The sequence below is a fragment of the Polypterus senegalus genome, chromosome 10 (genome assembly GCF_016835505.1).
Source record: "Polypterus senegalus isolate Bchr_013 chromosome 10, ASM1683550v1, whole genome shotgun sequence".
Taxonomy (NCBI): domain Eukaryota; kingdom Metazoa; phylum Chordata; class Cladistia; order Polypteriformes; family Polypteridae; genus Polypterus; species Polypterus senegalus.
In genome coordinates this window covers 93,809,907-93,822,071 of record NC_053163.1, presented here as the reverse complement: position 1 = coordinate 93,822,071, position 12,165 = coordinate 93,809,907, and the positions used below count along the sequence as shown (strand labels likewise).

The window sequence follows — 12,165 nt, the reverse complement described above, 5'->3', positions numbered from 1 at the left end:
AGAATGATAAATGCAATGCATTTTATTACTAAAAATTTGTGATGCGCCATTTGTTGGAATGACAGAGACATAACAACTGGCTGGATGCACATACAGACATTTATCCTTTTGTTAAGGTGGGTTCATACACACAAGGTAACTCTAAAGTAGTTGCTCCTCCCAGAGTGCTCTGCTCACCATTAATTGTCAGTATTCAGATACAATCAGTAAAGAAATGTTTCAGAAAAAGTGAATTAAAAAAAAAAAAAACACCACAAAGTAAGCATTTAAAGATACAGGAAAAAAAAATACAAACATTAAACAATGCGATCAATTAAAAGGTAACAATCACAGACTGATTAGAACAAAAACCTGCAGCCACAGGGGGCCCGGCCCTTCTGGATTGAATTGGAGAACCACTGGTTTAGTGTTCCTAATAATTTGTCCAAAGAGTGTATAACGCTTTGAGCGGAATTGCATTGCCTAACATTCTCAAGGAAATTCGCCGTCGTGCTGCCAATCATCGAGGAACCAATCCATCATGAGGCCCAGTCAGACTCACACCCACAATGACAAGGGCCCATTAACGCACATCTTTAAGGTTAACTTTGGTTAATTGGGTCGTGTTGGCTTGAAAATTGGGTTCAAACTGTGCCTGCTCTCTGAAGCGTGTCTCCGGTAAGAACGCGTTCACTCCTTTCCTACATCTTTCTCCCTCTACATTCCTGACAGCTTTCTAAAGAAGTCTCATTCCATTGTGGCGCAGAAGTGTCACCCGCTGCACTCGTGTCCCAATCCGGGTAGTTCGTCGTGTGGCGGGGTGCGGCAACGCGCAATTAGCGCATGCTCTCAACCTCTCCCTCTCTGAAACGTCAGTACTTTAGGATACAGAATACGAAGAAATTCACACAAGTGCTACCTTTAGCATGTTCAAGATTTTAAAGCCGGAGTCACAAATTCAGTAACATCTGCTAAGCAGTAACAGAACATATCAAGTGCAAATTCAAACTATGAAAACTAATTAATAATAAACACATTCTTGCCATTTAACAAAGGCATGCAATGTAGTCAATGTTTATTTGTAATTCGAGTTAAGCTGCTGTGACTAGTGAATTTGAAAGCTTTAAACTTTAAAAGCTTTAAGTCCGAACTCTGGATTTAACTTAAAAATCACAAGTTTTTATTTCCGACTTCGAATATTTTTTTCCACAATTTGTAAACTTCTGAGCAGCGGTTTCGTTTTTAAAAAGTGTTGAACTTTAGCAGCACGAAGATAAAGAGTTGGAGCTCACCATTCGGCGTTTGGGACTAATGAGCGCAAGTAGTCCATTTGTTCACAGCTTTGTATTTTTCCAAAAACGTTCAATGTTCTTGTGCTATCAAAACAGCTGAAAGTGCAAAGTCTTTTGTTTTCTTTATCTTCATGAAAACAACTCTTCCTCCATACTGTAAATGCAATTTATAAAAAGTAGAGATGAAGTGCGCAGAATGTGGGCTTACCTCATTGTGACACAGCACCATCTGCTGGAGGGCGACGGAACTGCACTGAAACACCAATAAACTGTATTGCTCACACGCCCGCACATGAAATGAGGATAAAATAAATCAGCAAAATGATATTTAACCATTTTGTTCTCTAACAATTACTTGGATTAACTTGAGTCTGGATGTAATTTTTCCAACAGAACTGATAATGAAAAAATAGCTTTCAGAGAAAACTAAGAATTGAAGAAAATACAGTGGAGATCAAAGTTGGAACAATTTATGAACACTTGTTTTTTCTGAAATATTGTAAATCTTCATTGCTCAAAATTTGAAGGAATATTAGCTGTGGGTATATCAATGTTCTACTAGTATGTTTTACAAAATAATCATGGCACTTCAAAAAAACCTTTATTTTATGGAAAACACAATGATTAAAATTAGAGAACAGTAACCATTGTAGCAGAAAGGAAGATTACAACCCGAGCCGGTTCTAGGATTTCTGCTGTCCTATGAGAAGTTGTAAACGGCGCTCAGCCACCCCGTTTGTTTTGAGGGGAATCATCAATGCCAGACCGTACATTGACACCTCAAGACAGGACTGGGGACAGTGAACCATTTATACCCTCAAAATCACAATTTGAAAATATCGAGTTATAGCAACATCTGTTTACAAGACTGTCTCCAAAAAAAAAAAAAAAAACACTCTTGAGGGGTGCCATTTCAGAAAAAGAGCAGGAATCGGGCTGCATTAGTAGACTTTATTTATTGCTTTTAATGTTTCTTGAAAGTAAGTTCAATTTATTTATTTTATTAATTTAATTACATTTATTAATTAATTTATCTATTTAAACCACCAACTAAACTTGTGCTTTTTGATCAGAGGCGGCCTTAGGGGTATACGTGGCCTAGGGCAGACAAATCCCACACGGGGCCGGTTACGTCAAACGCTTTTACCGGTATGTGTGGACTGTATAAACTTGTGAGCAAATTTAATAAAAATAATGTTAACATACACCGGATTTTCTCCTTACAGTATTCAGCTACATTTTTGCAGATAACATGGGGATTTTATTAAAATGTAACAATATAATCTATTAAAAAAGTGCAACTCATAATTCATGACAATACCACAACAGTGTGAAATGCGATGCTGGTGTAACGTGGAAATTAGCAGGGCCTCTTCAAGAAAAGTACCCAAACTGCAGGTACTGTATGCTATATGAGTCTCGATATGCACAATGTCATAGTCATAACTCACATTGATATCATGTCAGCTGGTTATAATTAGCGATATTTTTGTGCATTAATATTAGGACATGTTTACGGCCTACAAATAAAATGTGAGTTTCAGTGTTTCGACAGGAAGTGTGAAATTACCATTGAGGTATCATCATGAAATCTCTTACTGGTTTCCAGGTTCAGAGACGAAAATCCACTTATGTTGCCTTCCGACTGGAAAAGTTGTTGACGACATCTTGATAGTCTAATCTGAATGCAATGTCTTTTTCTATGTATAGGAGAAGCCAACCCAGCGACTAATGGTCCGTACCCATTTTAGGAAGAGATTATACTGGCAACCTTTTTCGAGCGATGAAGGTGGACTATGGAATATTTTCAAAGACGTACATGTACGGAATTTGACCTTGAAGAGAGATTTTAAAAGGGTTCCTTTTAGAAGCATCTCAAATATATATAGGGTGTTCTAGATCTAATTATGCAATTTTCATCACGCTATAACTTATTAAGTTTATTACATAGAAAATCACCAGAAAAATCCGGGACCATTGAGAAGTGTGCGAACTGATGACATGAAGAATCATCCCCGTATAAATCAAAGTCATCCAGATGATCTGGATCTGCCCAGAGAGAATCTCACTAATTATGGTGAGCAACAGATATTGGCTAAGTTATAACACAAGTTTTAATGTGTGCCCATCTGGGAGACGATCATAGTTTGGGTTAAATCAGCTTTTAGCAATTCACTCAAGAGCTACAGTCCTGTTGCCATTTTGATTGTTTCATTTTATTTCACCATGCCTGTCTCTTTTATGCCCGTTTCTTCTTTTCAGTTTGAGGATTATTATTGGCATTATCATTGTTGTTCATATCATGGTTGGACTGTGTAGGTCATCAGATGTTAAGACCGAACATCACTAGTGTATTAAAATAATATAAAAACAATATAATCAGACATTCACTTTGAGTCAATGTTTGTAGGTCTGTATTGTTTAAAAAAAAAAGTTGCGTTGACCAGGGCCATTTCTGGGCAACAGATTGTGTTGTGCATAGTGCAGACCATGCAGGTGCTGCTGAGGTGCACAACATAGACATTTTTTTGTGTCTGACTATCTTAGTAGCTCTCCTAAGGCAGTCTGACAAGTACAGATTACGTACAGATGGGAGGGTGGTTCCAATGATTTCTTCTGCCATCTTCACCACTCTCTGGAGAAACTTCTGATCTGATGAAACAGTGTAGCTGCCATACCAGGCTGCAAGGCTGCTCGTCAAGATGCTTTCTATAGCTCCTACAAAGTTGTGAGAGTGCGTGTTTGGGGGGGGTTGTTTGGGTATCAAGGTTTACCCTCCTCATTAGTTGCAAAAAGTGAAGGAGCTGCTGTGCTTTCTTGACCAGGGAGGTGGTGTTTGTATTCCAAGTCAGCCCATCCATGATGTGCACCCCCATGAACATGGTGCTTCTGACTCTACAGTGATCAGGGATGCAATGGTTTATAAGTGGAGTATGTGTTGTGTGTTTCTTCCTCAAGTCAACAATGATCTCCTTCATCTTGTTGTCATTCAGTGATGTTGTCACATCAGACAAGTTGGCTCACTTCCTCTCTGTAAGCAGAGTCATTTTCATTACTGATGAGGCGCACCACTGTTGTGTCATCGGAGAATTTGATGATACAATTTGAGTTATGCCTGGCTCAACAGTTGTGAGTCATCAAAGTGAACAACAGAGGGCTCAGAACACGGCCCTGGGGGAGCCCAGTGTTCATGGTGATGGTGTCCGAGATGTTTTTTCCAACATGGACGGTCTGGGGTCAGTCTGTGAGAAAGTCTAATATCCAGTTGCATCACAAGGTGTTGATGCCTAGTGGATCAAATTTTCTTTTTTCTTTGAAAGTGGAGCTAGTCAAAAAAGAGCAGAAGCACATAACTATTCTTATTTCCCAGAAGGGCCATGGTCAGATGGAGTGTTGCCGATACAGCCTCATCAATAAAGCTATTAGGGCAGCACATAAAGTGAAGTGGATTGAATGCTGGAGGGAGTTTGGATGTTATATGGCCCTTGACCAGACTTTCAAAACATTTCTGATGGGGGTGAGAGTTATAGGGCAATAGTCATTGCCCTGACTCTTCCTCCTCCAAATTTAGCCAACTTTTATATACACTTTCCCCAGTTTCCCATCGGACCTTCTTCTTCTTCTTCTTCTTCTTTTGGCTGCTTCTGTTAGGGGTTGCCACAGCGGATCATCTTCTTCCATATCTTCCTGTATTCTGCAACTTGCTCTGTTACACCCAGCACTTGCATGTCCCCTCTTACCACATCCATGAACCTTCTCTTAGGTCTTCCTCTTTTCCTCTTCCCTGGCAGCTCTATCCTTAACATCCTTTTCCCCAGTGGCGGTTTTAGGCATGGGTGAACGGGGCAGCCGCCCGGGGCGGCATTTTTTCATGACACGTGGGGGGCAGCACACGAACTTGGAGGAAAAAAAAAATCATCTGTGCCGCTAAGCGGTTTTCTATTATCTATGATACCTGCGCGCCTGCTGCTGAAGGAGCCGCACAGAAGCTGAGCGAGCGGAGAGGAGAGGGGATGAGGGGCGGTGGGGGGTCGGGGGGGAGGAGGCGCAGAGTACAGTTCACCTCTCCCAAATGAAGCGGACAAGGAGGGGGGCTAAACTATGTCAGTGACACCTGACTTTCTTACAAATAACGCACATTTCATTCAAAATATTTTAAACACAGACCAATAATTGGCACATTTTTATTTATTTATTTAATTGTGTGAAATGGCTAATAAAAATAGGTAATAAAAAACGATTATGATGTGGAGGTGAATTGGTTTAGTCTTGACTTCTGGTCGTGAGTGACAGCGTTGGGGGATGATGGGAAAGCTGTTGATTGCCGATTACTTAGTAAACACAGCGATGGAGAGAAAAAGGCCAAAGCTGTCAGGTGCCCAATTTAGGAAAAAAAGAAAAGATGATGAGGAGAAACGGGCAAAAGATAAAGGTATGCAACAATATTCTCTCTGTATGATTAAGGTATTCATGTCATTGTGTTAATTAGTGGTATAACGTTAACTCTTACTTTGTTAGCCTTCTTGCTTATGATGCATGCTATGCTTACCTTGCTAAAAAAAAAAAAAAACACAGTAAAAGCCTAATATACAAACCATCACAGAAATTCTAATGGTTTCTATTAAATACCATTGTGAACCATTAACTTTTTTCCAGTGAAACTATTACAAAATTCCTTATTGTAGTGTGTTTTGGGCACTTTTCCAATAGGATTTACCATCCCACCCACCAATAGAATCCATCATATACCAGCAGACACTGTTATACTTACCATTAAAACCAATACAATTCCCATTATAACCATTAAATCCATTACACTTTCTGTTATTTTTGGGCAGGGTTCTATTGTTTTTTCAGCAGTGTATACAACACAAGATCTAATTAAATTTAACCACAAAATTATGCTTTGCAACAAAACTGTTGCAAGTACAGTTATTATTTATTTCCATTGTTTGTGTTGGCTACTGTAAATAGCCAGTGTAATTTACATATGTGTAGATAGTGTAAAAGACAAACATTTTCCATTTGCTATAACTCTGTTACGTGACAAAGCATATAATTTGAGGCAGTAAATTAACCAAGGAGCTAATTGTTCCTCCCTTAGATTAGATTATATTATATACATGTTAGGGCATGTTTATTTAAATTTGCAATTTTTAAGAATAATATTGTAGCCAACAGTCTTTTGATGTCAATTTCAACTCCGTCCTGTTTTAGGGGCACTTCTAAAATATTTTGGAGCATCCTCAGCCACTTGTCAGGAGACAGGATGAGCCACCTACCTCCCCCACTACACAGGACTCTGCTCTTCAGGATGAGCTACCATCTGTGTCCTCAGCAAGTCATATGTCTCCACAAACATCTAATATTGAGGATGAAGACATCTTTGCCTCTACTTCTACCCATCATAAGCCTGCAGGTGGGTTTTTGCATCTCTCTCTGTGTGTGTGTGTGTGAAGGGGGTATGCCTAGGTTACAAGACAACTACACTTTAATGTAATTTTAACATTTTTGATCATTTCTGAATGTGTTATGTTCCACTGCTCTGTTTTTTGAGTAATGTGCCACTATGTTGTCTGATAGAAATGCCTGGAGCTGAACCCCCACTCAGCCCCACTGCGGAGGATGAGCCTCTGTCAACTGACCCTGCTAACTCGCCCTCACCTCTGCCTGACAGGATTCGGACTGAGCTGGTTCGCAGAGGACCAAGTAGGTTGCCAACTGACTTTGTTTTCCAGAGGAATGAGAGTGATGGACGAAGTTGCCATCACCAATATTTTAAAAAGACATTAGTTAGTGGTACAAAGATGGCAAGAAGTTGGCTGATATATTCCATGAAGAACAACAGCCTCTTTTGCTTCTGCTGCAAATTGTTTTCCAAGAGGAACATGCATTTAACAATTACAGGAATGGCAAATTGGAAACATGCAAGCACTCACCTCACATCACATGAAAATAGTCCAGAACATCTCAATTGCATGAAAGCATGGAAGGAACTGGCAGTGAGGTTAAGAAGTGGACAAACTATTGATAAGCAGGAGGAGGCACTACTTGAGGCTGAGAGGGTGAGATGGAGAGCAGTGCTGACACGTCTCACTGCTATTGTACAGTCACTGGCGGTTCGAAATTTGGCTCTAAGGGGACACACAGAAACACTGTTCACAACATGAAATGGGAATTTTCTCAAAGAGGTCGAACTTATGGCCAAGTTTGATCCCATTATGAAAGATCACCTTAACCGTGTCGAAAGAGGAACAGCAAGTCACAACAGCTACCTAGGGCATCATGTGTAGAATGAGCTGATTGATTTGTTAAGCAGCAAAATCATATCTGATATAGTGGATGACATCAAGCAGGCAAAGTTTTTTTCAATAATTCTGGACTGCACTCCAGAAATAAGCCACATAGAACAGTTGTCAGTGGTCATTAGAATGGTGTCACTGATGGAGAAGCCCCATATCAGGGAACATTTTATGGGATTTTTGAAGGCAGAGGAGTCCACAGGGCAGCACTTGGCATCCATGATCCTGACAAGACTTGAGGAGTTGGGAATTCCTTTTGACGACTGCAGAGGACAATCATATGACAATGGGTCAAACATAAAGGGCAAAAATAAGGGAGTTCAAGCCAGGCTCTTAGGAAAGAATCCCAGAGCTCTGTTTGTGCCATGTGGGGCGCATACATTAAATTTAGTTGTGTGTGATGCTGCTAAGGGATCTGTGGATGCTATGAGCTATTTTGGTGTACTGCAAAAGCTTTACACATTAATTTTCAGCCTCCTCCCAAAGATGGTCCATTCTGAAGAACCATGTGAGCATCACCTTAAAGATGTGGGCAGAAACAAGGCGGGAGAGCAAGGTCAAGAGCGTTGAGCCCACGAGGTACCACGGAGCTGCCGTGAGAGAGGCTTTAATTGAGGTGAGAGACAACACCAAAGACCCTGCTATAAAGGCTGAGGCCCAGTCTTTGTCTGAGGAGGTGGGGTCGTACCACTTCAGCATCTGCACGGTTGTTTGGTATGACATGCTATCTGCAATACAGCATGTCAGCAAACTCATGCAGTCTCCAAATATGCATGTCGACCTAGCTGTGAATCTTTTGAAGAAGACTGAGCAAGGTCTCCAGAGCTACAGGACAAGTGGCTTTGTGACTGCACAGATGGCGGCCAAAGACATTTGTGAAGAAATGAATGTGGAAGCTGTTTTGAAACAAAAAAGGCCGAGGTCCACAAAGCGCCACTTCTCATATGAATCACATGATGAGCCTTTCAGTGATGCCCTTAGGAAGTTGGAGATTGGATTCTTCAATGTTGTTCTCGATGCAGCCCTGTCAGCCATCACGGAGAGATTTACCACATTGGAAAATGTGGAAAACAAATTTGGGGTTTTGACAAATTTCCTTAGTCTTGCAGATGAGGAGCTGGCAGAGCAGTGCAATGCACTAGGTACCACACTGCACTTCGAAGTGCATTCTGATTTGGACAGTAGAGAGCTTTTGCAGGAAATCAAGAACTTCCCTCACCTGCCATCAAAAACCATGAGCCTCCTTGAGCTTATCACTTTCATGCATGATAAGGATCTATCTGAGATCTACCCCAACTTTTGGACTGCTCTCAGGATTGCACTTACCCTGCCAGTGACTGTGGCTCAAGCAGAGAGGAGCTTTTCCAAACTGAAGTTAATCAAGACATACCTGAGGTCAACCATGTCTCAGGAATGGCTCATTGGCCTTACTTTTCATAAGCATTAATCATTCAGTAGGGGAGCATATCTCATATGATGCCATTATTGATGACTTTGCATCTAGAAAGGCCAGATTTTAGTTTCAGTTTGTGTTTTCTGTTCTGCAGTGAAATAATTTAATTTTCTTTAGTGTGATTTATTCTATATTTTATTTGTATATTATTCTTAATAATTTTAAATATTTTTTCTTAAATAATATTGGTTTGTACAGAGTATAATTAAGTTATGTGCAGTTTATTTATTTTTTGCAAAATTGGTCTGTTACGGAATGACAGAATTACTACAATAAAACGTGTGGTGTGTACAAAATGTGTAGTTTTGTCATGTTATTTTTTTTGCGCCGGGAGGGAGTCTCGCCTGGGGAGCAATTTAATGTAGAACCGCCACTGCTTTTCCCAATATACCCAGCATCTCTCCTCTGCACATGTCCAAACCAACGCAATCTCACCTCTCTGACTTTGTCTCCCAACCATCCAACTTGAGCTGACCCTCTAATGTACTCATTCCTAATCCTGTCCATCCTCGTCACACCCAGTGCAAATCTTAACATCTTTAACTCTGCTACCTCCAGCTCTGTCTCCTACTTTCTGGTCAGTGCCACCGTCTCCAACCCATATAACATAGCTGGTCTCACAACCATCCTGTAGACCTTCCCTTTCACTCTTGCTGATACCCGTCTGTCACAAATCACTCCTGACACTCTTCTCCACCCATTCCACCCTGCCAGCACTCTCTTTTTCACCTCTCTTCCACAATCCCCATTACTCTGAATTGTTGACCCCAAGTGTATAAACTCATCCACCTTCGCCAACTCCACTCCCTATATCCTTACCATTCCTCTGACCTCCCCCTCATTCACACACATGTATTCTTGTTCCTACTGACCTTCATGCCTCTCCTCTCCAGAGCATATCTCCACCTCTCCAGGGTCTCCTCAACCTGCTCCCTACTATCGCTACAGATCACAATGTTATCAGCAAACCCCATAGTCCACGGGGACTCCTGTCTCATCTCGTCTGTTAACCTGTCCATCACCACTGCAAATAAGAAAGGGCTCAGAGCCGATCCCTGATGTAATCCAACCTCCACCTTGAATTCATCCATCACTCTTAACACTGACCTCACCATGGTCACACTTCCCTCGTTCATATCCTGTCAACTCTTACATACTCCTCTGCCACTTCAGACTTCCTCATACAATACCACAACTCCTCTCGAGGCACCCTGTCCCATCGGACCTAAATAAATCAAATTTGCTGTCATCACTAAACGGAACTCTGGACCAGTTTGACTCTGTCCAAACAATAGGGTCCTTAGCAAAGGTTAGTCTAGCCTTTTGATTCTTTCTGCTGATGAGAGGCTTGGTCACTGCAGAGTGGGCTTTCAGTCTGAACAGTCTTAAATATTAGGACACTGAATGCAGAGACAGATCTTTACCTCATTCAGCGCTGAACTGGTGAGCAATCCCAGCTACAGTGTTGAACAGATTTCCCACAGGGAGTCTCCACAATATCCTGTCCTCTCATGCATACTGTATATATTAGGTGGACTACCAGAATTTTTGCAGTACTTAAATGAATTAGTCATTGTAAATCTGCAGTATTCTAGAAATCTTGCAATGGCTGAAAGGGTTAGCCCTTTGGCCTTCTTCTGCACAACCTGCTGTCGCGGGGCTTCAGTCACCTTAAAGCGGTTCACCATCTTGCAAAGTAATTACGTAGGAGTGCTGGGAGATAAATAGGGCTTCTCAGATAATTAAGGAAATTAGCACCAAGTGGCAGATTGATAACTGGGGAGTATCTGAGCATCTTCTCTAATTTTTAATCAGAGTTCTTCAAAGTTCTCATTTATGTTTTTTATATTGTGCTTCAGAATATATTTAAATTATGAAATATGCTTAAAAAAAAAAACGCCTTTCTATTCAAGTTAGGATAACAACAATTGAAATGTAGGCAGTTGTAAGTTGTTTTCTAATTTTGACCATAGCTGAATTTTACGTGATCCACTTTAAATTAGCAAGAAAAAAAAACAACCTATCATAAAAATAAATCTAACCTGTACAAAGAAGCATTTCTTGGAGACCAGCAGTCTTCCTTATTACAGTTACTCCGTATGTGCTGAGGTGCCTTTGAGATCAGCAACCATAATGGGGAGAAGATGGAGGTGATACAGGGGGTCCATAGAACAGTACTAGCCTTTTTTATTTTTTTTTTTATTTTTCTCCAGCCGTCTGTAGTTTTTTTTTTTTTTTCTGTCCACCCTGGCCATTGGACCTTACTCTTATTCTATGTTAATTAATGCTGACTTATTTTATTTTCTTACTGTGTCTTTTATTTTTCTATTCTTCATTATGTAAAGCACTTTGAGCTACTTTTTGTATGAAAATGTGCTATATAAATAAATGTTGTTGTTGTTGTAGCAATATTTCACATGTACAAAGATCAATGGAATTCTTACTTGTACTGTATATCAGGCCAACAACAAAAAGCATGTTTCACTCTCCAGCACCATGATAGCAAGAATGTATTAAATATAGAACTTTAATAGAGAGAGAAAATTACGTTACCTGATGTCCTTCTTTCCTCACCACACACTTCAGTCTTCCCATATGAACAGCAGGCAGGACTGGATACATGATACAGGTCTATGTACAACAAAGACCAGAGTAGTCTCTTCTTTGTAATCCTTTAATGGATGTATGTGAGAAGTTGCCAGGGTTGCTCTACCAGTCTAAATTGGTTAGTAGTTGCTTCTGGGACAGCAACACCAGTTCAGGATATGAAACTCAAAAAAAAAAAAAAAGAAAAAGAAAACCCGAATCAGAAAAGCCATTTGCATTGCAGGACTGACCCTAGCGCCAGAAGATGAGCAAATGATAGCAAAAGTAGATGGCATCAGGCATCAGCAAGTGAATATCTCATCAGAACTCAATACAACACTTAACTTAGTGATCATTTAGTGCCCTGCATTTCTATCAGGTTGCCAATATTACAAGACCAAAACTGCATATCATCAAACGTGCTTAAGACAATTCCGCCATTCTGGAGAAAAAGGAGAAAAATAGTGGCCGAACTCATCATACCTGCAACACAATTCTACAGGCACCAGCACCATCAGGCTGCACATTATTGAAAAGGGAGCAAGTGCAGACA

General features: G+C 40.5%; 1 protein-coding gene across 4 annotated transcripts in view; it reads left to right on the top strand.

Annotated features, from left to right (window-relative positions):
• Positions 1-9,120, top strand: part of LOC120537339 — a 36,446-nt gene extending 27,326 nt beyond the window's left edge. The window contains exons 1-3 of one of the 4 annotated variants that reach the window (XM_039766222.1): positions 1,524-2,251; positions 6,489-6,690; positions 6,855-9,120. In XM_039766222.1, the coding sequence (XP_039622156.1) occupies positions 8,100-9,020 (921 nt within the window). In that variant the 5' untranslated portion in view covers positions 1,524-2,251; positions 6,489-6,690; positions 6,855-8,099 and the 3' untranslated portion in view covers positions 9,021-9,120. Of the gene's footprint in view, positions 1-1,523; positions 2,252-3,269; positions 3,349-5,661; positions 5,704-6,488; positions 6,691-6,854 lie in introns of those variants that run through there. The other 3 variants (XM_039766220.1, XM_039766223.1, XM_039766219.1) reach the window with 3 other exon arrangements.
• Positions 9,121-12,165: the final 3,045 nt, after the last annotated feature.